This window comes from Vulpes lagopus, chromosome 7, assembly GCF_018345385.1.
Source record: "Vulpes lagopus strain Blue_001 chromosome 7, ASM1834538v1, whole genome shotgun sequence".
NCBI lineage: Eukaryota > Metazoa > Chordata > Mammalia > Carnivora > Canidae > Vulpes > Vulpes lagopus.
Window position 1 is genome coordinate 17,456,185 of NC_054830.1, and position 27,110 is coordinate 17,483,294.

Genomic DNA, 27,110 nt, shown 5'->3' on the forward strand with positions numbered 1-27,110 from the left:
AGATTCGAGGGTGTTTCCATTTGGCAGGCTGGCCTCCCGGGGAGGCCAAGGGTGGTCTCAAAGGGGCATAAGCCCACAGCCCTTCAGGCCCAGCCAGCGAAACAAGACCCGACTGAGACAATCTCGATGCTCACTCCAGCTTCGAATTAGGAACACCACCCAAGGGGGCCTTCACACAGGCAGACAGTAGGGTAGGGGCCCCCACCCCGGATGCCTGGAGTGAGGGTACAATCCAGTATCTAGGAGCCCCTTTGATGTCCCAGGCAAGAGGGGTGTGGGGAGCCCAGAGAAGGGCCCCAAGACTCTGCCTGGAGACGCCTGTACTAGTGCCCTCCTCTCCCAGTTCCTTCCAGATGACAGCGGCCTTAGAACACTTGCGCGGCAGATATACAGGGCCCCTAAAGGGGTTCAGACCCCTCTGCCTCAGGTTGCTGGCGCCCCAGCCCATCCTGGATGGGATTCTCACTTCCTCCCAGAAGTGTTTGCCCCAGCAAGCCTGCCCAGAAGCCAAAAAGAGCCCAGCCAGCCCAACCATCTGCAGCCTCACCCAAGGGTCACGAGGTACAGGTCGCACTCCCTCCAGTGCCTGCTAGGTGCAAGCTGCCACCCTCCTACCAAGGGAGGGGCTGGGCCAAGCCCACACATCAGACACCATTCAGAGTGTTATCCTTTAATGAAGAGCTGGGTCAGTGGGGCCACCACTCTTGTCCAGGCCCCTGCAGCAGGTGCCCCTCACCACTGGCTGCCTCTGAGGCACAGTGGCCCCAAGGCAGCCAGCCCTGCAGAGGAGTCAGTCTGCAGTGGCCTAGCAAGGGCATTCATCTCTCGGACCTAGGGACGTGGCAGCAGCAAGGCCGGAGGCAGCTAAACTGAGGTCAGGGATGATGGAGGAGGATGGGACAGGAAGTGGGGTTCTCCTCCTCTCCTTCCGAATCCCAGTGGGATAAAGGCCAGTGTTCAGGAACAGTACAGTCTCTCCAGGGGCTGGAGGCCCTTCCAGCCACTCTCCGGAAGCCCTTAGTCCCTGACTCCCCACACACAGACCTCGCATACAAAACAGCCCACAGGGTCACTGGGCTCAGGGAGCAGGCTGGGCACCACCCGGTCAGCCTGAAGGCCCCAGGCCGGCGAGGTAGGTCCAGCAGGGCCCAAGCCAGAGGCCCCAGGAGACTGGAAGCCACCTTCCACTAACTCTGCTTGTCAGGCACTACAGGCATCTAAGAAGGTGACTTCTCCCTCACGGTTCCCGGGCTGCTCCGGCAGGGCTGAGGCAATGGCAGGCCAGGGCTAGCCAGGTCCCTACAGGTCTGTGACCTTGTTCTCCACAGCAGCAGCGATCTGCTGGAGCCGGTAGCCCAGCTGCATCTTCTGAGCTGCGCCGTCCTCCTCCAGGGCTGTGATGATCTGCAACAGAGAGTGGCCGGTCGGGGAGCACGCCACCACCCTCACCCGCAGACGTCAGCTGGCCACCTCAGACACTGCAGCACAGCCAGGGGAAAGGAGCCCCGGAAAGCCAATGAACCACCTCACTTCCTCACCGCCTGGCTGGTGAAGTCAGCATAGGGTTTTGGGGATTAGAGAGGAGAGAACTTACTCAGTACTCAGTACTTAGCACTCACGGTAACAAACATTCACTTCCACTGGTAAAATCGTTTTGCACCCACTATACCGGCCTGGTCCCCGGCGAGCCCCCTAGGAGCCCTGTTCTAGCCACCCTGGCTCCTCCTACCCACCAGGCAAGAAGCAGGGATCCCACGATGATGGGACACACGTGATCCTGCCCTCATGGAGCTCATTGATGGCAGGACAGATGCTAACCTAATACCAGCAACTACAGAAGGACACATGGCGGCTGTCACAGGGCAGATGGGGTCGGGGGGGTCCCTACCCTGACTGCACGAGAGCACATGATGCACCACAGACCCCTGCCTCCCTCCCTCCCTGCCAGCACTGCTGGAGCAAGACCGGGGTGCCTGGAGTTCACATTTCTGTGTCACACGTTTATGGAATGACTGTCCTCACTCCAGGCCTGGACCACGAGGAAGGCACCGCCTCATCTCTGAACAGCAACGGCCATGTGGCTGGTGGACAATTCTGCAGGCACTTAGCAGGCTGACTCGTGGGCACTTGGACCCGAGGCCCAGTCCAGGGATCCCCCAGACAGCCCCCTCACTGGCTGGTTGTGCCCGTGCCCACCCTGGCAGGACCCTCCTCTCTGGCAGTGCGTGCATCCCACAGAGGAGGCCGCGCATGGCACACTGCCACTGTGGACTCGGGGAGGGATGCAGGCCAGGGTGAGGTGGGGGCAGAGGGGGCAGCTCTGTGTCCCTCCTAGCACATCATCCACACCACCTCCGGGCCCTGGCAGATGCCCCAGGGGCCCTGCCCCAGTGTCTGGGATCCCTGCCGCTGCTGAGGAGGTAACCCGAGGACAGGCTAGAGCACAGCCAGTTCCAGGGCCCAGGCCCACAGAGTGCTTCCCCAGCCTGCTCTGTGCCTGGGGGGCCCCGGCAGGGGTCAGGGCCCGGGGTTCTGCCCACCTGGTCGTAGTACTTGTTGATATACTTGTAGAGCTCATGCAGGGCCACTCGTGCCCCGAGGTCCCCAGAGTAGTTCTAGGGAGGAGACAAGAGATGAGAGAGAGTAATGTGTCACCAGCCAGAGGACGCCTGGGAAACGGGGGAGGAGGTGGCGGAGGGGACAGGCCCTGCGGCAGGCAGCCCCATCTACACACCAGGGCTCCCAGGTCTGCAGCGTGAACAGGGCCCCAGTGGTCACAGGGCTGAGCAGGGACAGGTGCCGCTTACAGGCTGTGACCCAGCATAGGTCAGCTCTGATCTCCCTCACGTCTTCCGTGAGGTCACACCAGGCCCCTCCACAGAGCCATCTCTGAATCTGCACTTCCTCGTCAGGACAAGGGTGCTGATGCACCTGACCTGTGGAGCTCCCCTGGGGGTCAGGCGAGTGGACAAAGCACCCCCCAGCAACACCACCAAATTGTAGCTGCAGTTGTTACTGCGTGTGCTTGTGGTCTGCATCATTGTTTCAGAAGCACTGTTTATAAGTTCCCTGGGGCTGCTTAGGAGTAGGTGGGGGCACATCTACACCCCCGAGGGAAGCAGTACGGGGACATGGGCAGGCCTGGGGCTGAATCCCAGCCACCTCGCTGCCTTGGATGCACTGTCCCCAGATCCCAGCACAGGCTGCAGGCACCCAACTAGCCAGGTGAGTCAGGTTAGGTGGCAGCTGCCAGGAAAAGTCTCTGCTGCTCTGCAGTGAGATGTTGGGAGCCCTGGCCTTTTATAGTGGCCAGTGGAACGTTCTGCATTTATGATGATAATATGTGTCCTGCCCCAGCCAGCTCATGGGATTGCTGAGGCCCCAAGGGCTTCCTTGCAAAAGAGCAGGACCTTCACGGCAGGACACCTGTGCCCAACCCAAGAAGCAGAGGGAGGGCCGTACCCGAGACAGCTCAGCCAGGATGGAGTTCATCTCTTGATCACTGGCAGGGACAGTCTGTCTGATGTCTGCGTAGTACCTGCCAGAGACCAGATATGGCAGCTGCCAGGTAAATGAGCCACTCCTCACCCCACCAGGGCCCACCCCTAGGCTGCAGCCATAAACATCCATCAATCTGTCCACTCATCCCTCTTCCAGACCCATCTCCTCGCCCTCATACCTTTCCACCATCCGTTTATAACGGGGAATATCTCGAGCATATAGAAGTTTGTTGATGGGGGAGTCCTGGGCACCAGCAGGAAAGAAAGAGAGCCCCCTTAGGGTGACCAACTGTCCCAATTTTCCCAGCACTGTTTCAGTTTTAAATATCCCAGGAAACCCCTCAATCCCCAGCACCTGGGATGGTTGGTCCCTCTGACCCATTTCTTTCCACAAGGACCTCCTCTATTCCTTCACCTCCATCGATGTCCAGTCTCGGCTTTTGTCACCTGAAGCTTCTCCCCAAATTGTTCCAAGGTCACTTCTCAGCTCCCCATGCCTTCGCCTGCGTCCAGCAGGGAATAGGCATGGGGGTGGGGGGGCAGTGCTCTGTGGAATCCTAATGCTGCTTCTCCACATGCTGCTCATTCCCCACACAATCATGTTAAAAATCAGGAAACTGATCCAGAAAATTAAAGTAAATTGCCCCACATCACTTCACCCTGAGGGGTAGAGCTGGTGCCTGAAGCAGGTCTCTCAAGTCAGAACCCATGTCTTAACACACACAGACACATCCTCCACCAAGAGGTGGGTTCCAATCCCAGCTCTGCCCCTGAAGCAGTGGGTTCTGGGCAGTACACTTCCGTACTCAGCACCTGCTGCCTCATCCTACAGCAGCCAGGAGGGTAAGGCAAGATGGCACCAGCCCTGTGTGGGCAGTGTCATAGTCCTCGGCCTGAGTCAGCATGCAAGCCTCCTCACCAACACTCCGTGAGGGGGACCTTTGGCATTCCTGGTTTGGACTATTCCTGAGCTACTCAGCAAGCATTTGCACTTTTGCTGGGAAGGGCGGGGGGAGGGGGGGCGGCAGTGTGAAGGTTGGGCAAAAACCCGGCCACCACACAGCATTCACCTGTGGTGGCCCCTGGATCCTGGTGGGACCCTGTGCTTCTCAGCTCATTATAGGCTGACAAGAACGCACAGAACAAAAATGGGCCCCAAAAGACAACACTACAGAGTAGAACTTAACATTCTGTTTCCCCACAGAGATCGAGAGATAGATCTCTCAAGAGGTAACAGGTTCCCTTCATGGGCCTGAGGAGCCACCAGCCCTGTCTGCTGAGGGCCTGAGCAGGTGCAACAGTGACCCCTTATCTGTCATGCGACTCTCTTGGCTCTTACAACTGTGACAACACTCCACCACCACCACATGCTATCAGACAAGCCCTGGCCTCTCCTATGTGCTCCCAGCTCCCCTCCCCAGCACCTTGCTCCACGCCTGACACTCACTGCCCTGGCCTCTCCTGTCTACTGCACTGGCAGGCAGACACCTCCTCCACCCCTGAGTGTGGGGGATGAGAAAGAAGCAGGGGTCACTTCTGATCGCTGGGCCTCCGGCTACGATTTGGAGGAGGGGGAGCCTGAGGTGATGCGGGGCCACCAGGTAGTTTCCAGGTGAACAGGTGGATTCTATGGTCACAGAATAGCTCCAGGCCACCTGGTGGATTTGGTTCCTGAGGGTTCATCTCTGAAGACTGAGGCACTGCCACATTCCAGGGAGCTCAGGGACAAAGCCTGGCCTGGTGCTGGAGTCAGAGGCCTCCCCAGCCCTCCTCCCTGACATTCCGGAATCTGTGCACACACAGCACCACCCATCCCTGACCCATTACTACCCCGCTCCATTTATGCCCTCCGTATCCACCCTGACCCACTCACCCGACCCAGCTTGTGGTCGGCCAGAGTGCAGGCATCCATGAAAGTCTGTGCGATGACTAGGAGCACTGCATCCATGTTATCAGATGTCTGCACGTCGAACACAAACTGCGGGTTTTTTATTATATTTATCCAGAACCTTAGCGGCAGGCTGTGGGCAGGGCAAGCATGGCCGATGAGTGTGCTGGCGAGGCAGGAGAGAAGACCCCACACACACCTGGCCCAACCGGCTCCAGCCCCACCCCCACCTGTTGGTCTTCCAGATATGGACAGTGTCCTGGTCAGAGATGCCGTGCTGCTGGGCCTGCTCATCCAGCAGGTCGAAGAAGTACTTAATAGCAAGCGGCACGGGACGGCTAGTGCTGAGTATCACCTGGAATAAGTCGTCCACAAACTTCTGCAGGGTGCCCTGGGGCGGGGGTAAGCACAAGGTGCACTCAGCAAGGGGACCTCAGCCCCAGCCCAGCCCAGCCCCAGATGCCTTGGGGTACTACACCTGTGCCCACCCACACCACCCTCAAATCCTATAAGTAGCCATCCTCCCCCACAAGCCAGGCCTACTGCCTGTCCTGTCCCTGACCCCAGCCTCCAACCCATCCCTCCTGCCCCACCTTCATGGACAGTAGGCGAGTCAGGTAGATCTCAGGGATGGCCTTGGCTCGCTCGCGCTCCCCGCCCCGAAGGCTGCCTCTCCGCGGCCTAGGAGGTTCCGGCTCCTCACTTGGCTTCACTAGGTGCCAGGGTCGGATGCCCCCCTCATCCACATCCTCCAGCATGGGGGTCCCTGTGCCAAGACCCCACAGCTCATCACCCCTCATCAGGTACCCTGGGCCCCCAGGCTCCTGCCAACTTCCAGGAGTGGATGCATGGGTTGAGGGTTTCTCCAGGTGGAAGGGAAGTAGACACAAGCCCATCCTAAGGTCCAGAGGGCTTTCCCCATTACTGGGGACTGGGCGAAGCAAGGGCAGAGGATGGAGATTGGGTGGGCGCTGGGCCGGGGGTGGTGGGGGAGTACTCACTCTCTCCAGGGACATAATCCTGGTTTTCCCGGAGAACATGCTTGGTGAGGCAGGGGACCAGGGCCACAGTTGCTCCATCTGGGACCTGTTAACCACAGCTCGTGACCCCTCCACCAGCGCCACCCCACCCTACCCCTCCTTCCGCTCTCACCCCTCCCACCTTGTAATGCTGCAGGGTGTTCAGGCGCCTCCACAGACCCTGGACCTCTGAAGTCACATCCTCATCAGAAAGAATGAGATGCCCAGCCACCCCAGACCGCCACTCTGCAAGAGCAAGGTGGGACTTGGTCTAGGGCTCCTGGGACACCCTTCCTGTGTCCCTCCATAGGGTCATGAGCTCCACCATCAGGGGGCAACATCACCCAACCTCTGCAAAAAGTAGGATGGGGGGGTGCCCTCACCATGGGAGAGGGTCTGTATAGAGGTATTCCACAGCCCACCTCTGCCCCTGCAGGCCTGGGCCAGGGCGAGCCCAGCCTTCACTCTGGCTTAGTCCCCCAGGTTACCCTTCCCCTCCACCCTCACCAACATCCAGGGTGCGAGGATCTGGCCGCTGGGTGAGAGGTACTCCTTTATAAAGCTGGTCCAGCATCTTCTCTTTGGCCTGGGAGATGGTGTCACAGTCCAGGACCTTCACAGGCACACCCTGGGCCTCTCCCGCGGCAGGCCCCACAGCCAACAGTGCATTCAGGGTCTGCCAGGGTATCCACAGGAACAATCAGGGCTCATGCCACACGTGGAATGGCCCAGGCGCAGACAGCCCAGGAGGAAGCCACTGCCTCTGACCTCCAGGCACCAGAGTCCCTAATTCATATCTCTTTACCCACTCGCCCCACCCCCCACCTCCCTGGGACAGCAGCTCCCTCCTCTGTGACCACAACACCTAGCATAGTGCACTAGGTAAATGTCTATGGGCTGAACAGCAGAAAAAACTCAGGTCCCCAGGTTCCTGGTTCAACCGGACAAGCTGAGACACCTGACAGAAGCCTGCATGAGAAGTGACAAGTCCCTACCAGCCTGAGAGAGGAGCAGGGCTGGTGCAGCCTGAATGAGATTTTCCCAGCGGTACCCCATGAGAGTCACTAAGGAAGGGACTCCACCAAGGGAAGGCAACCCAGAGGAAGAGACGTAAGGTCTGACAGAGCTGGCGCCTGGCTTGGTGGGCGCATCACAGCAATTGGCATGACACCAATCAGGCAAACACTCAGGCCCTGGCCCAGTGCAAGGACCTGGACTGCTCCCCAAACCCTGGCTGTGTCCACACAGACCCCATCCCAAGCCTGAGGTCCTATCCTCAAGTCCCTCTGCCTCAAGGACTGGCCCTCAAGACTCTGTCCTGCTAAGCCCACCAAGGGCCTCTCTCCAGCAGCCAGCCGGAAGTCAGGCTATCTGCAAGCCAGACACATACATTCATAATGACCACACACACTCATCGTATTCATCCTCACCAAGGGCTGACACCATTGTGCACGAATGTGTTCATGCAGTCTCTTCCTCCCTCCCTCCCTCCCTCCCTGTCTCCCTTTCCCACTGGCTTCCTCCCTCCCTCACCAGGGGACGGTACTCCACATCCTCTCTGAGAAGGCGGTTGTCATTCAGGGTGTATTTGGCTTTGCCAGTTACACTGTCCACTGGTCCCTTGTCCACTTGATGCTTAATTCCACGGAAGAGCATGTACAGAGGCTCCCCTACCGAGTCCTAGAGAAGTGACGCGGCAGTGAGGACCCCCAGGGCAGGTAACAGGCATGAAAGGAAGTTGTATGGGACATGGCCCATGATGAGGCAGAGGACAGGCTACAAGGGGCCCCAGGTGACAGAGACAAGCTGGGTAGGAGCAGACATGCTGCATGGGGACTAGAAGCCACGCAGTTTAGAGTCCTGCCCCACCCTGGAGCAGAGCCCAAGCCCCATCCACCTCTGTCCTTCTCACCCTCACGAAAGTGTACAGGCAGATGGACATCCAGTTGGTGAGCAGCTTTTCCACCACAGTCTCTGTCCTAGGATGACGGGAAAGGTTGGGGCAGGGGCAGGGCCTCGGGGCTCTGAGCAGCAGCAAACCCCCAGAGGGTTAGGAGCTCTGCCTCAGCTCCTAGCCCCAGCCCTTACAGACATCTAACCCTACGGCTTTCGACAGCCATACAGACCTGCGCAGCATCAGCTTGGGGTTCTTGGCCACGTACTGGGCCACCAGGTCACTGAGTAGGGTGCGGAGGATGTCGGTGAAGTACTCGAGCTTCCCATGCAGTGCGACGGTGAGCAGAGATGCCACATAGGCGCGGTCCCGAGCTGAGAAGGTGCGCTGGCTCTCCAGGGTATGGATGAACTGGTGCCAGGGAGACAGGAGGAGGAGGGAGGGGCCCATTCAGAACTGGAAGGACACAGAAAGGGCAGGGGGCAGGGCAGAAGGGGTGGGGCCAGGAGACGCTTCTTCCCCCCCCCCCCCCACCAACCCGCTTTGTCCTGTGGAGAGGCCTGTGGGGGGCCTCGTGGCACCTTGGTGAGGAAGAGCTTGCTGTTGAGCAAGTTGGAGAGCTGCCCCAGGCCCTGTTCCACAGTGGGGCGCCGGCTCTCAGGTACACCCAGGTCCCGGTGCAAGGGTGACTCCTGGTGCCCAGGGAAGAAGACCCTCTCAGCATACACCTTATAGTCAAGGAAGGGGATGCCACTGCCCAGAAGGTCACTGGTTAGATCGGTCATCTCAGTCATGAGGTCTGTTGAGCAGAGGAGGCCAGGTTTGGGTGTGGATCCCACACTGTGGGAACAGCCTTAGGCAGAGCCCCAGAGGGTGCTCAGGCCCATTGCCGGCGGCCTCACCTGTGAACTCCTTCTTGCAGCGGTCCCGCACACTGCTCTCCAGATTCTCCAGCTGGATCTGGACCTTCTTATAGTCCCTCAGGGCCTGCTTGCTCTTCCTCCTGCTCAGCACCAAGGTTAGGAAGGGGGAGGCCAGACAAGGCCAGAGCCCTTTCTGGTGCCCCTGGCCCAGGCCTATCTACCCCAGCCTCACCCTGGACCAGGCTGATACTGTCCAACATGGCCATGCCCAGCCAAGCCAAGACTTAGCCCAGAATAATTTAGACTGTCCTGTCCTGGGCAAGTCACACCCTCTCTGCAGGCTAGCCCCGTGGTTAGCCTAGGAATCAACAAACTACAACCAGGCCAAATCCGGCCCACGACCTGTTTCTGCAAAGATTTGTTGGCACATGGCCACATTCGTGTGTTTACATATCGTCTATAGCTGCTTCTGCATGCTTAACAGCAGAGCTGAGCCACTGAGGCCACCCAGCCCACAAAGCCTAAAATTGGTACCCTCTGGGACTTTACAGGCAATGTGTTTATTGACCCCTGGGCTAGTCTCCCCTTCCCATCCAGCCTCAGCCCAGCCATATCCAGCTGCACCCACCTGTATATGAGGACGATGATGATGACACCCAGAGCCAGAAGAGAGGTGCCCACCCCCAAGCCCACCTGGGCTGCCATGGGAAAAGCCACCGGGCTCTCGCCATCATACTGCACATGGCCCAGGGAGAAGCGCAGGTTTCCCATCTGCACCTACACAGGAAGGCACCTGTGAGTAAGGTTTCAGCACGTGCCCAGTGCCTGGCCCAGCCCACAGCCCACCTACTGACCGTGAACTCAGGCAAGGCGTCCGGTGCCTCTCGAAGGGCATGGTGTTGGGGCAGGGGCTGCTCCATGGGGGGCTCACAGTATAGGTGGTGACGGGTCAGCGTCTTCACCACGCAGGGTCCATCCCCTATCATGGCCACCACCTCCTCCTTAGACATTGCAAGGTCCAGATTCTCCCCCTGGAACACGAGGTCACTGATGGATCACTCAGAACTCTTCCCTAAGGGGAGTTGCTGGTGGTCACTCAGATCCTTTCCCCCTAAATGGGGGAAGGATGGTCCTGACACCCATCCCTAGGGGCAGGGCTGATGGTGCCTCAGCACCTCTTCCCCTGCAGGAGAGGTGACAGTCCATGGGTATCTTTCAGGCTGTCCCCTGACCCTCCTCTGCCCTTCCCATCCTCCTGCCTCACACTTTTACTTCTCCAGAGCTAAAAATCCAGACGGTTATAGTTGCCCCCGAATCCCGCCCAGTTACCTCACAAAGCCAGATCCCCTGCTGTGTCTGCTGGCCCACACGGTGCATGATGATGGGTTTCAGAATGCCCACCTACTATATGTGTCAGAATCCATGCCAACTGTTTGTCCACGTTGAGTCAGGCTGCCAAATGGGCATTAGCCCAGGCACCTACTGTGTACCGCCACCCAGTTACTACATGTGCCAAACCATCTACATGTAGCCATTCAGACTCCTGCCACAGAGTGTGTTGGGACCCAGGCTACAGGACCCAAGCCCCAGGCAGATGTGTCAGGCTGGGCAGCCCACCACTGGTCCCTTAGCCCTCACCACATTAAGGGTAAGGAGCCAGGTCCATGCACAGGTCCTTGCTCTGCTGTCATGCCCCTACACACAGCAGTAGTGCCCAGCAAAGTGAAGAGTCATGTGGCCCCACCATGTGTGAGCAGGAACAGTACCTCCACAGACAGCACACTCCCGGGCTTGTGCCGGAACGGCATGGTGGGATCCTCGGGGTTGAGGGGCTGCAGAGTGGGGTCGGCCTCATAGGAGAAGGGTGTGGGGTTCAGCATTGCGAAGTCAAAGACCAGATTGTCAAGGATAAATTCCACCTGGACCCAGGGGTCCTCAGGCAGGCCTGGGAGGGCAGGCGTGTGGCACGTGATGAGCTGAGAGGAATTCACGTGGCACGGCTCCTCAAACTGGGGCAGAGGGAGGAAAAACGGGGGAGGATCAGTTGAGAGCCATGCAGGAAGGTCACGCAAAGACTAAAGGATAGCCTCTTTAGTACCCGCCAACCATGGTTGTGCACAGGGTGGCATGTGGGGTGATGTGGGTGATGGCCAGCCCAGTGCACATGGGGGATGCCCACAGATATCCTACGTGATGACCGCCACAGGAACCACCGGGGGAGCATGCTGTTTCCGGGATCACACGGCGCCTCCGCCCAAGCCCCTGGTAAGGCTGCAGGGTTCTTGGGGCCACAGTCACTCGGATTCTTGGTGTCTGGACCACATCCAAATTCTGGCCATGGACCCATACCTTACGTCCTCCACTGTAACACAGACCATGACCCATGGGTGGCTAGGAGAACCAGGCTAGCCCAGCCCCAAGCCACATGCCCCCCACTCCCAGTACCATAGGAGTCAAGCCTCCATAGAAAGCTCCGCAACCTCCCCACATCCTAGAGCTGCAGCCCCAGTACATGCCATGCAGCCACGCCCTTGGCCCAGCACCTGAGGAAGCTCTTGGCAGGGCCAGCAGAGGTGACATTGGGGTTTGATGTGTACTCGAATTGGCTATACAGAAGCCTCCGCTCAGTGGCCCCAAACCACACGGCCACAGGGAGTGTGGCAGGTACAGGGTATGGGCTGGTCTCACACCGCAGCTGCTCAGCCTGCTGCTCCAGGAGCCTAGGGCAGGGAGGGACGAATGGAAGGCAGGGCCAGGAAGGGGACACAGAAGATTCTGGGCCACAGGACTCACTCAGACCTCAGCTTACTTCCCTCAGCTGATTGAAAGCTCCACAGGTGAGCTTGGAGGCCACATTCCCATGACAGCCCCACCTTAGAAAGGGTCTGGCCTCTTTCTGACAGAGTAGACCTGGCCCTCTCCCCTCGCTGTTCTCCCCAGCATCCCACCCCTCTGTCTTCTTCCTAGAGCACATGGATTTTGGCAGAATGAGGAAGCAGCCCTCACAGGTGACAAGGCTGATCTCCAACGACTACTCTGATGTCCTCCAGCCGCCCAGTCAGGAGCTTGGAGCCGTGCAGGGTAAGGTGGGTGCCCCCGGCTCTGGGGCCCCGGGTTGGGAAGATGGAATGCACCTTCGGGTCCTGTGGGAAGTGGAACAGGGAGAGACAGCCAAACATGAAGCCACCAACAGAGAGGCAGGAGTAGCCTGGGGCAGACAAGAAGGCCTTCGAGTAGGAAAGCCCAGGAAGGCAAAACTAGATGTACTGAGGAAAACCACTTCACCTGGTAGGCAAAATCGTGCTCTGAGACACCGCGTCCTCTTCCTGGCACCTCCACCGTCACTGCCCCAGCCACCTCCCCATCACTGGCCTCAGTGATACACACGAAGCTGTGGGCACAGGGCAGGCTGGGGTGCCAGGCTGCACCAAGGGCCCCTCAAACTGACCGGATGCTCCCTCCCTGCCCCACTAAATCACGTGTTCTTCTCACTCCCAAGGTTGACAGAGACCTTCTTGCGCTGGAGGGAATTCTTTATGGCACACCAGAGGGCTTTGGCATCTAAGAATTTACATTCATAGTTTCAACCATCCAAGTCCAACCCTAAAGCCCTCTAACAAAGAGGACTTTACCTCTCCGTGTGGCACAAATTTACAAGGAGCCCTGCAAGGCAGGCTGTGGGGATGAGGTGCCCAGCTAATGAATGGCCTAACTGGCTGCCATCGCCACATGCACCACACCATTTGCAAAGGGGTGGAAACTTGATTTCCTCAGGGAAAAAAAATCCCTGGAAGCCTCTAGTCAGGTCTGGGGGTAGATGGAAAGGGAAAGTGAGCAATCTAAGAAAATGCTGGTTCTCAGCCAGAAAACAAAAGCTTGGGGCAAATTAATTTCTCCAATGTGAACCTGGCAGTGGCTCGATTCTGTGACATTGTCACACTCACTGCCAACACTTCGGAAAACAGAACAAGTGATATGTAAAATACCTAGGAGGAACTTTAGCAAGAGAATATTTTAATCTCTTTATAAATCACTTTTCAAGTTACTTTAGTCTCATGGTTCTAGAATCATTAACAATCTAGACAATCACCTAGAGGTCTTGGCCATGACTCAGTGAGGGGGAAACCACATGCTCTAACAAAGTCTGGTTTAAAATACAGATTATGAGGGGTGCCTGGGTGGCTCAGTCAGTTACAGTGTCCAACTCTTGATCTCAGCTCAGGTCATGATTATGAGATCAAGCTCTGTGTCACTGAGCATGGAGCCTGCTTAAGATTCTCTCTCCCTCTCCCTCCCCCCCCCGCCCCTCCTCATCACCACCCTCACCACAGCCACTCTCGCACATGTGTATGCTTGCTCACACTCTCTCTCTCAAGATAAATAAATTAAATCTTTAAAAAAAATGTAATACAAATTACCAAAATAAATTAATTAAATAAGACAGAGATTATGGGGCCCCAGCACAGGCCTGCTGAGAATCCAGATCTCTGAGGTGGGTTCCAAGGACCCATTCCTTTGGTGGCTTTGGAAAGGCTCTCCAGGTAACTCTGATATTCAGTCAGGTTTGGGATTTGCTGATTGTGGAGATTTCCTTGGGAATATCCTGTGTGGGCACCTCTGGGACCCTGTAGCTGCCAGCCAGGCTACCATGACCAGAACCTCTATCAGCTATAGGCCCTGGGAAGGCAGCCAGGATCCCAGGGACTGGACAGAGGAGTCACACTCAGCATGCGGGCCACAAGTCCCTCCTCCTAAAGAGCCCTCCTGAGGCAATGTTTGGAGAAGAAAGGGCAGCAGGTGGAAGGTCAGCCTCTGAGCACAGCTATCTGGGGTCTGAGAACCTTGCTACCACAACTACATTCACAGTCACTCAGAGAGCCAGGTGAGAACACCTGGACAGGGCCACCTGTTGGCTCTAGGCAGTGACTGGGCCTGGGTCCAGCAATGTTCCCCAGCAGTCCACACTAGGAACACGCATATCTGTGCACAAAGCAGAGGTGAGTGCTCTGGGGCTTCAAATGGCAACCCTAGCTCTGAGGCATTGTGACCAGAAAAAAGGAAAGGGGGAGAAGGAAGGACAGATGAGTAGGGAGTGGGTGGACAGTTGTGAGTGGGAAAGCCAATCGGGGAGCCTACAAGGTGTGCTGAATTCCTACTGGTTTAGCCAACTCACCTACTAGAGATCTCGTATTCCTGAGCATCCACAGCACATGGCACTCCGGCCACCCTGACCGTGTCCTGTACATCCTGCACATGCTGGCCCAGGTTGGAGCCCCTGATGGTGACACGAGTGCCTCCGTCCACAGGCCCAGTCAGCGGCTCTACCTGTTCCAAGAGGTGGACTGCTCACCTCCACCCACCAGTCAACCTTTGGCAGCCTGAAAAGGCAGTTCCAGTCTCCCACCTTTGGGCCCCCTGGACTCACAGTACCCCCGCCCTCCCACTAAAGGCAGCGGTGAGGAAGGGACACACCAGTGTTTCAACACACCGAGTGGATGAGGGGTGCAGGGCACTGAGTGGCCACAGCTTCAGTCTCGCCACAAGCCTCCTGGGCCACGCAACGTGGATGCTCTCCCTTGCACCACACACAGCCATACTGGGGCATGGCAGTTTGGCAGCGGCTGCAGTCCCCATGTCCCACAGAGCAGTCATACAGTACCACTGGGGGTAGCAGAGACAAAAGTGAGAGGCAGGCGTGGAGGAGCCCCAGGGCCCCAGAGGCCCCAACTAGCTCACCATGCAGCCCATCAGCACTGTCCACACGCAGACGGCCAGCCCGACGCAGAAACAGCCCTACACGGAGCTCTGGCTGCAGAGCCTCATAGCTGAGCTGGAGAAATGGGAGTGAGGTCAGAGCCTGGGGCTGGGGGAGGCATCAGGCCTGGGGAGGGGGTGGTCAGAAAAAGGGACCAAAATGACTAGTTGCGGGAACACAAGGTCAAAGTTGAGGTGCAGGGACCTCAGGCACATAGGGTCAAAGGTCAGAGCCGGTTACCCAGACTCCCTCAAGGTCACAGGGTTACAGCTGGGCTAGGATGAGTGTGGTGAGCCAGCTGAGGTTGGGAGCCAGCCTGTGGCCAGCACACTGTTGCCCACCCAGGTATTCGTGATCCATACCTGGTGCTGCTGGCATGTAACATGGCACTGGGTATCAGGAGGTGGCTCACACTCGACCCGGGCCTCAACCACCACTTCGCGGCCCTCCAGCTCCATCACACACTCATTGTCTCCTGGGCTGTCCTGGGGGCAGAGAACACAGCTGGTAGGGCAGGCAGCAGTAGGAGCTGGGCCCAGTGAGCCCTGTAGGACCCCTAGCAGAGCCCCTGGGTTGGGATTGAGACTTGGGGCCAAGCCCTCTTCCTGCTCTCCAGGGCTTGTGTGTAGCTGGTCAACAGCCAAGGAGGCTGCAAGTACACTAGCAACCCAATGCGCCCACCTGGAAGAGGCGCAGGTTTCTGCCCAGCAGCCGGACTTCTCGTTCCACATGGACGGGTATCAACGTGGAGCCCTGAACACTATCTACACAAGGGCAGGAGCTGGCCCCCTGGTTCACCTCCTCCTGCAGACACCAAGAGCAAGGCAGTCTATGGAGCCCACCCTGTCAACTCACCCATTCCCCATGCAGAACCTGGGGCCCAGGTCAGCATGGAGCTGCAGAACCCACCCTGCCCCTGGAACCCTCCAGATGCAGAATTGCAGGTAAAGGGCCGAGTCTGCCCTGCGTCCCCTCCCCTGAGGCCTCCTTCCTGGGCTGGGCCTCACCAGCTCCCAGAGCCCGGGGGTGTCGTATTGGTAGTCGAGGCTGGACAGGAGGATGAGGGGGGCAGGAGGGCCCTCGTGCTCAGCCGAGTCTCCATCACCTGAGAGGAGGGTGGAAGTGGAGAAGGCGGGTGTGTCACCCCCTGTCCACTCGTCCGCCTCAGGCAGCTCGCCGCCTTCTCTCATGAGCCAGTCCAGAGCGGGCTTCACGGAGCCAGCGGCCCCTGGGAAAGTAGTGGCGGGAGCAGTGCCGGGGGGCTGGTCCAGGAGTGCCGCAGAGGGGTCGGCCTCGGGGCCGGGGTCTGCAGGGGCAGGGGGCAGTGCTGCTGCATCTGAGGGCGATGGGTGGGAGGCTGAGAGGTCTTCGGGTGTGGCCATGGGTCCCAAGTCAGTGGGGGCAGGGACAGCGGTTCCAGGTCTGTTGGGGGGGTCGGGAGGGGTAGGTTCCTCATGGAGAGGTGACTCTGTGGAGGCTGAGGCAGGTGCGGGACCAGGACCTGTCCCTGGCCCCCAGGGGCTGAGCAGGGAAGGCCCGTCCCCAGGTGGGACATCCAAGGCTGTGGCTGTGGAGGGGGCCCCAGGTTCCATGGGAAGGGTGTCAGGAGCAGGGGTGACCGGGGCCTGGGGGTTTTGGGATGGGAAGGGGGTGGGTACATCTCTTGCCGGTGGGGCTGGGGAGAGAAGCAGGCTCTGAAGGGGGAGGCAGAGAAAGACAGGAGGGGCCACTCAGCAGGCAGGCGCGGGAGCAGGTGGCAGGCAGGCAAAGGGTGTGTTAAGAGGAAAGGAGACCAAGGGAAAGAGAAACAAAAACAGCCCGTTAATTCTCCAAAGGAGAGAGGGGAGGGCAGGCTCCAGGGGCATCTGTGCTGAGGTGGGGCATGAGGCCCAGACCTCCCCTGCCGCTCAGCCACAAACGTCTCTCCTCAAACTCCAGTGAGTCCGCCACACAGAGCAGCCCGCGGGTGGGTAGGTGCACAGACCCTGGGCCATCAGAGAAACCCACACAACCCTGTGGGGCCTGGCTAGAGGTCCTGCTCACCTGCTGGCTAACAATCATGGGTCCGGCGTCACATGAGGCCTTGTGCGTGCACAGCTGCTGCCAGACACACCAGTTACACCCCCAGAGGCTGCTCACACAGGCCTGGCACCTGCACAGAGCACAGCCATGGGGCAGGGGTCACCGCAGGGGAGCCCAGGTGCTGGGGGTTGGGGAGGAACTCACTGTGCAGACGGGCGGAGCTCAGTGACTGCTCCACAGTCGTAGACAGAGAGCGAAGCTTTGGCAATCACCACAGCACCGAACTTAAGCTCCACACTCACGGACACGTGGTCTGCAAAGCGGGAGAGAGAGCCCCGGAATGGGGTTAGCACCATCAGCAGGGAGGAGAGCCCAGGGTCTGGGGAAGTCCACAGGGCACAAAATGGATACTTTAGGGACTTGGGGACTAGCCAGGAGACTCAGAGAAAGGTGCTACTTTAGGGCTCCTGGCCCAGATTCACACCTCACCCCAAATGCACCCCTTGGGGCAAGATGCGAGGGTGGGGCTCCCAGGCCCCGGGGGCTGGCCCCTTCTCTCACCCACCGGCTCCTCTTGGCAGTGCTGGGGCCTCACTGGGGTCTGGGGAAGGACACATCACACCAGAACTGGTCAGCAGGGCAGAACTCTGGTGATCCCCAAAGTGGCAGGAATAGGACTCCCCTGGCCACAGGGGTGGCAGGTCAGGCACCGACAGGAAAACCTGCCAAGAAAGGCCACAAGAGGCTGTTGGAGCAGACCAGGGCTTGTTTCTGGGGTGTCCAATGTAAGCAGGCTCAAGGGCAGGCAGCCCCCAAGGGCTGGGGGTCCTGAGCCTTCACAATTGCCTTTTAGCCTGGGTTAGAAACAGAAAGCAAGGTCCAACAGGAAGTGACTCATATAAGGCCATGTGGTATTTGGAGCCACTGACACTAAAATTCAAAGTCTTGACCCATCACCAGAGCCCTCCCTGTGAGGAATGCGCCTGCTCTGTTCATTCACCTCCTTCCGCTCCTCTCGGCTGATGTTGGCAGGACTTATAACTGCCACTCGCAAACAACGCAGCTCAGGCTGGAAACTCCACAGCCACCGCTCTGGGCCCTGTCCTCGTGAGCACTCGGAACGGCGACTACACCTGCATGAGAATGATGGGGATCCACCTTCATGGGGGAGGGCACCTCCAATACTGGGGACCTAGGCAGGATCCTCAGACAGGCCCTGACACTAGGCTACATCTGCCCTGGCAGGCCTCTGATGTCCAGGATGGAGGATGCAGGAAGGAGAGTAGGGCATCCAGGGCTCAGGGGTTGTAAGTCAAGGGTCAAGGACCAGGAATACTGGACAGGGCAGTTATGCAGGTGCAGTGCTAGGGCAGGAGGCTGGGGTTGGGGGATATATCCGGGTCAGGAGTCAGTAGAGCACTGACCTGCCGAGAAGCACACACCACCCACAGTATGGGTCCTTGTGAGCAAGACAAGATGCACAGTCCAGGAGCTGAGCACAGGAGGCCACAGGAACCTTGAGAAGCTATGACAGCAATCCAAACACCAGTGACTCATGGGTCCCTGGCCCAGCCCAAGGCCCTTCCCAGCAGCCAGGTCCCAGCTCTCGCCTGGTACTCACTGTGCTCTGAGTCATGACATACAGGTGCTCAAAGGACCCATCAAAGGTAAGGTCTCTGCTCACAGCAGACCCCTGCTGGATGTTCTGTGTGGAGTATGGGTGGCCATCACTTCCCGGGCCCAAGTAGACCTGAGATCAGAGACCACAAGTTCTGGTACCCAAGTCCATGGCCATAGACCCAAGACCCTCTCCTCTCCCCACGACTGAAGCAATTTACAAGCAGAACTTTCTCCTAGGCAGTACAGGTCACGCCACCCAAACCATGGGGAGGGGATGGGGAAGTCATAGATAAAAACCACCCAGCCCTGGAAAGAGAAGCATAAAGTCATCTCTCCTAGTCTTGGGGCCAGGGGTGTGTCACAGATCCTTCGTCCCAGCCTTAGGGGTCAGAGGCATAGTTCAGCCCAGGCTGGTCACCAGCAATTTATCGTGGGACAGAGCCCAGTACTTCCTGCGGACTCACCCTGTGCAGTTGCCCTTGACTGTCACCCAGGAAAGCAATGGTGTGTCCATCCTCCACAGTGACTGCCACAGCTGTTAGCTGGACCCTTGGCCACTCCAGAATGGGTGTGGCTTCTAGGGGGACACGGCTGGCCATGGGGCTGGGCGTGTGATCTGAGCCACAGGGATAAGCATCCAGGGTATCCTACAGGCAGCAAGACTAATAAGGCCCTCCCTGGATATCACAATCCCCTGGCCCAGCCAGCTTTCTCTAAATGATTCTATTTCCTCTGCTGGGCCTCCAGGACAGCCTTATTCCCTCACCCTTCTCTTCGGGAGACCACAGACTGCCCCATCCCCACCCAGTCTCTTTGCCAGCCCTCCCTGACATCGCCCACAGCTGCATCCTTAGCGTGGCCTCAGCTGCCTTGGACAGGCTCCAGCAGCTCCTTAACCCTGCTCCTGATCCCCACCCATCTGGAATTCCACCTTCTCCCAACCCCAGCTTATGCACTCAGTCTTCCCCTTGTCTACCAGCTTGCGTCTTCATGTCCAGGTCTGCTCCCCTAGGCCCCTACTACCTTTCCCTCACTCAGTCCCCCTGGGTGGGGCTTCTTCCCTGTGTTATCCATCCAGAAGCTAGAGCCAAACAAGTCTCAACCTCACCAGGCTCTTGCTCAAAAACCTGAAACAGGGCCTAACTCCCTACATTCTAGGTCCCTGCCCCATACCCTAGGACCCCAAACACCCTCAGTCTACCTACACAAACACCACCTCTACAGAGCCCAGTCCAAGCCCAGCTATGAATGGCTCTCCAAACCCTGAGCGCCACAATTTCAGTAAGGTATCTCTCCATCACCCAGGCACAATGGAAGTACATTCCCTCCGTTGACCTGATCAGCCCCCACACCACCACTAGTTTCCCTTCAGAGTCCTCGGGCAGCTGTGAATGCCAGACAGGAATCAGCTGGGACTCACCACCGGCAGCTGTGCACAGTCAGAGTTGACATCATACTCAATGTAGGCCACCTCAATGCCATCCTCGGCACGGCCCTCCCTAGTGTAGCAGGCATCTCGCGTGCGGTTAGCAAGACGATCCACCTCGTCCAGAGGGAAGGCACAGAGGGCCGAGGCTCCAGATGCTCCGGCAGCTGCCAACGGAGGCCGGCCCACAGTGGGGGGAGCGGCTGAGGAGAAGGCTGCAAAGAGCACCTCGCCCTGGGCCACCTCCCGGGATGTGGCCACAGCCGCAGCCTGAAGCAGCCCATAGCGGCCACCCTGGCAGGCCAGAGGCAACTCCACATAGGAGTAGTAGTGCTGGTCCTGGAGGCACACTCGGGACACGTAGGCACGAAATGCTCTAGACTGAGCCTGCAGATCTCGCCTCAGGAACAGGAAGTAGGCACTGGCCCCACGTGCAAAAGCGCTCACGAAGTGGTGGCTATACTCAGAGAGGCGGCCCACAGCCAACTTGGCCGTCTCCTCATAGGAGAAGGCAATTTGGGGGTCCAGCGGCCACAAGGTCCGGGTTGTGATGGGAGGGATGCCACCCCCCACACCCCTGCTGGTATAGCCTCGCCCCACGAAGAGGAGGGGCTCCCCAGCCGAGCCCTGGGCCACCAGTCCCACTGTGCTGACCGCAGGATCATTGGCGGCTACATATTGGGTGTCCCCAGGGCGCTCGGGCCGCAGCAATAGCTGTTCAAGCTGCCCCAGGCGCCGCAGCTCGCAGACCCCCTGGTGCACACTCCCGCACACCACCAGGGCCCCTGGGCTCACCAGGAGCAGCTGGTTTAGGTTGTTGGTAGCCTGGGCCTGGGGGCACTCATCTGGCATCACAGGTGGCAGGCAGTCCCTGCTATCTAGCACAGGGCCCGTGGACACAGTAGCCTCCAGCTGCAGCCCAGGGCTCAGCTGGAACAGGAAGTTGGTGGCTCCTAGGTAGAGAGTGCCTGAGGTGGGATCCCGTGTCAAATGCTGCAGATGCGTGCCATTGGGAGTAAAAACAGCCAGTGGAGGGGGCTGGAGGGTGAGAACCCACCCAGCCCAGAACACCTGGAGAAGAGCTGGGCCGAGGGCAGGCATGGTCACCTGGCAAGGAGAGAGATGGAGTGCTGAAGGGCCACTGTTGGGATCACATCACCAAGATGATTCTCCTAACCCCAGGGAGTGAGCAGAGGAGGCCCAGGCTTAGATGGCACTGTGGTCCAGGATGACCCCAGGACCACATACTAGCAAGGGGTCAGATCTTTTCCTGGTAACTTCAACACTGTTCATTTTCTGCAAGCACTATGGTCTCAGGAGACCTCCATCCCATCCCACCACCTCTTTGCCCTGCACTGGCCTATGTCACCACAGGGTCCGAGGGTAAGGGGCCAGGGGGGGCAGAGATGTGGAAAACAACCCAACCCCAGGGGACTGGGGCCTGGAATAGGCAAGAGAGCAAGTGAGGGGAAGGAGAGGCCCAGAGCCCTGAGAGGACCCCTCTGAAAAGGCCAGGAATCCAGAAGGAAACCACAGAACCAATGACAAGATGAGGGAGGTTGAGGCTGCCAGGGCTGGGGCCTGAGAAACTGGACCCCACCTTGGAGAGCCCTAAGAAGAAGGAGTCACACTTCTCCCGAGTGCCTAGGTGTGAGGTCAGGCTCACCTGGCAGGGCCGACTGGATCAGGAGATAACAGCATGACCTGTGTGGGAGTCACCTAGCCAGGGAGATAGCAGAACATGAAGCTGGGGGCTGGGCTGCAGGCATGTGGGAGCCCAGGCTCCCCTTCCCGCTGCCCAGCCTGCCAGTGGAACTGGGCCCAGCCTGGCCCTCAGCCACCAAACACATTCCACAGGGGACGCCTCCTCAGAGCCCACACAGGGAGGAGGAGGGCAGCGGAACCAGGCACCCTCAGGGCCTGGGAAAGGGCAGCTAGGAAGGAGCCCCATAGCTGGCAGAGCCCAGCCCCACCCCACCCCAGTATGGCCCTGTCCCTCTGCAGCCCCTTCTCCCTTCCTGGAACTCTTTCTCACCCTCTGCCCAAACTCCATCAGGGCACCCAGGTACATACCTACCACACAGGCCAGGGACCATCCTAGCCCAAACTGACACTGGCACATAGGGAAACACAAGCTTGCATACACAAAGAAACATACATGCCACTGGCCCTGCATGCACACGCCCACACACAAGCACACAGGCACTTGCACACATGCAGATACATGCAGATGCAACACGTCCACATAGCACAGACAGACAGAGAAACACAGGCCATATGCCACACACACTTAGACACCTGCACAAAGACACAACCTCCTTACACAAACACACACATTGCACAAACAGGCATTCCACACAAGCAGATGTCACACCCACCCACATTCAGACACCCACACACACAGATTCATGTGCACTTCCCTGGTTCGAGCCCTAAGGCCTACAGGGCCTTGGAAGCCAGCACATCTCTTGCTATTTCTTCTCCTGCAGGTCAGAGCAGAGCCAGGGCCCAGGGTTGGGGGGAGGCTTGTCCCAGAAGTCACCATGTCCAGCTGTGCTGTCCACCCCCGGGGTCTCCTCAGACCCTGGGTCCCTGCTCTCCTCACAGATCCCTCCTTGTAAGCCCCTGCTAAGGCCTGCTGGGAGCTGAAAACCATGGCAACACTATCTTCCCCAGCCCTGGGTGGTCCCCAGTCAGGAACACTAGGTTGATGAAATGCTGCTCCCAGGCCGGGAGATAACTTCTACTCGGCCTCTGCCCAGCCCACGTTGCCCAGCCCCTCCCATCCCCAGCTGCCAGTCTGCAAGAGGGAGAGCTTCCCTCAGCCCAGGGTCGGCTCCTCCCAGCCAAGACCCCGCCAAGGTACTGCTGAGACTGTCCCGCAATGAGAAGGCTGGGCTTAAGTCTCAGAGAAGGGTCCAGCAGCCTGGTGGGAGCAGGGGAGCAGTGGCCACAGCCCAGCTGGGCACTGCTCCCAAAATAGCTTGGGGGTTTCCATTTTTAGTGTGTGGAGAACAGGGCAGCTCTATGGGAGCAGGAACAAGGCCGCCTCTGTTTGCTACCCGAGGGGGTGGGGGAAAGGGGATAGTAGGGAGAGTCGTGAACCCAGGACTATGGCAAGGCCAGGGTTCCAGAAGCCCCCCACCTTGTTTCCAAGGGATGGGGGGAAAGTTTCTTACTCTGGGAAGACAGAGTCTGCCTGAGAATGGGAGAGGCTTTCTCTTGCACTCAGCTACTGCTCACTCCCTCCGGCCACCTCCTGCTCAGGGATGTGCTAGGGGCAGAGTGTCCATGGTTAGACCAAGAGTCACTCCTTTATTCGCTTAAAAACATTTGCTCAGAGCCTACTGCGTGCCAAGGTTTTCCAGCCCTCAAGGGGCAGCAACCAAGACACTCCCCAAATGTAAAATCACAACTGGGTCAAGTGGCCCACAGGAGGATGGAAAGGATCAGAAGAGCTCCTGGCCAGCCACAAAGGAAGCTGGAGGCTGAGCCACTCTGGGAAAAGTGACAGGCTTCTTCAGTCACCAAGGCAGGACTCTTCCCCATTAACCGCAGGTGGAGAAAGAAGAAAGGCCCGTCAGTGACATCTCCTCCCTACTGGGCATTCGAATTCACAGGCCAGAGCAGCCCCCAGTCCCTCCAGGCTGCCCCTCCTACCTCACAGGATCTTCAAGCAGAATCAGAGTATATCTCTCCCCAGTCTTTGGGGCAGCCCCAGGCCTGAAGAATAAAGGTCAAACCCCTCTAGTCCACGCCCTCTTCCATCCAATCCATGCCAGGGCTCCCCCACACATGCTGTTAGCTCCTGCTGGTCTGAACTGTGAGCTGTTTCACACTCCTCCCTGCTTGGAATGCCCACTCCCTCTCTAGCTGGTTAACTCTGACTCTGAACCATCATATCCCAGGAGAGCCTTCCCTGTCCCTCCCAGGATCCCTACGGTGGATGGAATGGACATGCCCAGCTACCACCCTGGTGTGGACAGAAGCTCTGCCTCAGGCTGAGCCTTACAGATCCAGTTTGTAGAATGGGAGGCAGGAGGGCTCCAACCATTAAATATGAAACGGTGTGTGCCTGGCAGGAGCGGCACCAACCAAGGTCACTTTTCTCTCTGTCCCACCTTCCCCATTCTAGACTTGAAAGTGCCTTGCCGGCAAGAAAAGTGGCTTTCGATTCAGAGGCCCCAGCAACTAAGAAAGATATTAGCACAAAGCAGGTGCTCCTTACTTGTGGAGAGATCCCCCATTTCACAGCCAAAGAAATTTGGCCAGGAGGGGAGATACAGGGCTCACGTCCCTCTCTGGGACACCTGGCCTCTCAAAGGGACAAGGTGTGAGGCCCACTTTTATTAATAACCAGGCCAGAGCAGACTGAAAAGGCTGGTTGGAGCCAAGCCTCGTGTCCTCAACTTGCAGGATCACAAGATCTCAGGCCTCATCCAAACTCACAGGCGAAGCCTAACCCTGCATGTACCCGGGCCGCAGGCCTGCCTTGAGGTCTCTTCTGGGCCCATCTTTCTCTGAACCTCTCAGCAAATGCCACAGCTGCCCAACGTCTATCTGCAAAGAGAAGGCACCTCCAGGGTCTTCCTGGGGCTGTCCTCACCAACCAAAGAGGCTAACAAGCTCTGCCCTTCCACATCTGGAGGGGGGATACCCAGCCTTCATCTACCAAGTCACAGGGATCAGTAGGAAACTGGCCTTTCCTTCCCCTTCTCCTGCTTGGCTGCCAGGGTCCACTCGGGAGACGAGATTCATGGACAGTGCTGCAGTGCATTGTGTGCCCAGGCGGGGTGGAGGGGTCCACCATTTCTGCAATACCCTGGAGGGCTCAGGAGCGCTCATCAATCACCCAACGACTGGGTCGTGCAGGGAGGTGGGGGGGCCCCCCTCTGCAGATGCCCAACAAGGTTCACAGTCCGCCTTTGTCGGTGGCACCGAACGCAGCCTGGAAAGGGAAGCCTCGACCTCCCCCATCGGCTCTTCGTCCCTCCTCCCTGGGCCGCAGGGCAAGGACCCCACCGTGGTCCTGGAGGGCGGGGACGCGGCCGGCCGGTCCCGGCTGAGGCGGCGGCGAGGAGGGGGCGCGGAGGAGCAGCTCCACCTCCTCTGTCTCCCAATCGCATTACAGGCGGAGCCGCCAGAGTTTCCCTCAGTGTGGAGAAGTGTGGTCCCAACTGTCCGGACCGAGGCTGCCCACCGCGCGCCCGGGCCGCCCCTGCCCGACGGCTTCGGGACCGCCGCTGCCCACCTCCCGCGCCCCGGGGCGGCCCGCCCCCGCCCCCGCCCCCGCCCCCGCCCCGGCCCGGCCCGGCCCGGCCCCGGCCCCGCACTCACCACCCGGCCGGGCCCCGCGGGAGGAGCAGGAGCGCGCCGAGGCGGGCGCCGGCCGCTGCGGGCTCGGGATCTGCGCGCGGCGGCCTCGCTGCCCCCCGCCCCCCCGAGGTGGCTCCGGCGGCGCTGCAGCTGTTACCCGGAGACCGAGGGGCGGAAAAGCGCGCCCGCCGCCCGCCCCCCGCCCCCCGCCCCTCCCGCCGCGGCGCTGCCACCGCCGGGAACAAAGGAGACAAAGCCGCGTCGGCCGGGCCGGGCTCGCTCCTTCCCCCCGCGCCCGCCGGGCCGCCCTCCCCCCGCCCGCCGCCGAGGCCAGGCCGGAAGCAGCCGCGAGAGCCGGGCGCGCGGCCTCGAGCCGCCCGGGACCCCGCATTCCAGCCCTGCGGGCTCCGCACTTGCCGAGGGCGGGGGACTCGGCCCTTCCCGTGGGGGCGCGGGCGGCTCGGCGGCGGTAGCCACGGCAACGCGGGTCGCGGCCAGGCGAGCCGGGGCGAGAGGCGCGGCCCGAGCGCGGGCGGCCCCGCCCCACCCGCCGGGCCTCACCTGCGCGCCGCCAGGAACCGGAACCGGGAGCCCTCCTGGGCGGGGCCGGGCGGGGCCGGGCGGGGGGCGCGCTCCGCACCCACAGGTGTGCTGGTGCCGCGCCTGGCCTCTCCCTGCGCCCCCTGGCACCCCCGCTCCGCGGCGCCCCGAGCTCCCTCCTTCCCTTCTTGGGGTCGTCCTTCTCCAACTTTCTTCACCTGAACTTCTGGGCGCCTGGTTTCTTCCCACTGCCCCGGCTCCCCGGACTCCTGACTGCCACCCCCTCCTTCCGCCCCAATCTCTAGCAGTGGAGAGGAGCACAGGCTCTGGGGTTGGGCCTGGGTTTGTGCCACCACTAAGCCAAGTAACCTGACCCCCACCCCCACACACGCCTGTTTGCTCACTGGCAAGTGGAGGTGATACCACACCTAGCCGGCTGTTAAAGGAGGGCACACGGCTGGGAAGAGCACAAGCAAGGGCACATTTCCTTCTTTTCCTCCCAGGCCTGTACCTGGACCCACCCTAAGCCGGGAAGCCTTGGGCAAGTCTGGACTCCCTCTCACTGGCAAATACCTGGGCTTTCCTAGGGAGGAACTGCTGAGCAGAGGCCCAGTTGTGCCCTCTGCCGGGCCCTTTGCACACACCCTGGCCTGCTCACTGCAAACTCGGGAGCCAGCACCTGGCCCATCCATTACAACTATTGCAGGATTTGGCTCAAGACCATTGGGATAGCCTCCTGGGAGGCAAAATCTGTCACACACAAATCACCCTGGAAGCCCCCAGAGGCTCCACAGGCTAGGGAGAGCCTCAACCAGAAGGTTCAGGTCACCAACACTGGCTACTGTCCAAAGAGCCAACACCACAGGCACTCTTTTGCCACCTGTCATCCTCCCTCCCCATCAAGCATCTGCCTTGGCTCTCATTTACCCAACTCTGCCTTCCAATTTCTCTCTCACCAGCTTCTCAGATCACTCCCTTTCCTTTAACCCCCTTTCTATTACCTGGGTTGGCATGGCCCTGCCTCCCCAGTTCCCTTATTCCTGGCTTCCGGCATTAGAGAAACCAGGCCCTCCACCTCATTTTCTAACCTATGCTCCACCACTCCCCCACACCCACCACCCACCTCAGCCCAGTTGGCTCTCTTGCCTGTGCAGCCTGTGGGGGGCCTCTCCCACACGTCTGGAATCCTCCCCTCCTCAAACTCATTCACTCAAGTGCGCACTCTTTAGGACCTACCTCATCCCAAAGAGGGACACAGGACTTCCAA

At 59.3% G+C, this 27,110-nt stretch overlaps 1 protein-coding gene across 3 annotated transcripts; it reads right to left on the bottom strand.

Moving 5' to 3' along the window:
- Positions 1-654: 654 nt before the first annotated feature.
- On the bottom strand, positions 655-26,131 carry PLXNB1 (plexin B1). Of its 3 annotated transcripts, none has more exons than XM_041762595.1 (38): positions 25,865-26,131; positions 21,654-21,706; positions 19,982-21,094; positions 19,026-19,208; positions 18,563-18,691; positions 18,366-18,466; positions 17,942-18,074; positions 17,507-17,663; positions 17,146-17,254; positions 16,963-17,071; positions 15,927-16,613; positions 15,601-15,723; positions 15,282-15,404; positions 14,901-14,994; positions 14,653-14,825; positions 14,338-14,489; positions 12,450-12,555; positions 12,171-12,307; positions 11,708-11,884; positions 11,355-11,526; positions 10,931-11,173; positions 10,019-10,195; positions 9,793-9,941; positions 9,204-9,304; positions 8,883-9,100; positions 8,534-8,712; positions 8,320-8,386; positions 7,941-8,087; positions 6,915-7,083; positions 6,550-6,653; positions 6,390-6,474; positions 5,982-6,154; positions 5,619-5,779; positions 5,374-5,521; positions 3,680-3,744; positions 3,463-3,538; positions 2,541-2,615; positions 655-1,404 (listed from the first exon to the last, which is right to left on the bottom strand). In XM_041762595.1, exons 3-38 carry the CDS (start codon positions 21,086-21,088, stop codon positions 1,300-1,302), a joined length of 6,414 nt encoding a protein of 2,137 aa, XP_041618529.1. In that variant the 5' UTR covers positions 21,089-21,094; positions 21,654-21,706; positions 25,865-26,131; the 3' UTR covers positions 655-1,299. The 3 variants fall into 3 exon arrangements, with proteins under 3 accessions (XP_041618529.1, XP_041618528.1, XP_041618526.1); XM_041762594.1 differs by lacking the exon at positions 25,865-26,131 and adding an exon at positions 25,325-25,704; XM_041762592.1 differs by lacking the exon at positions 25,865-26,131 and adding an exon at positions 25,325-25,704 and having other exon boundaries at positions 21,654-22,470.
- Between the last annotated feature and the right edge of the window lie 979 nt (positions 26,132-27,110).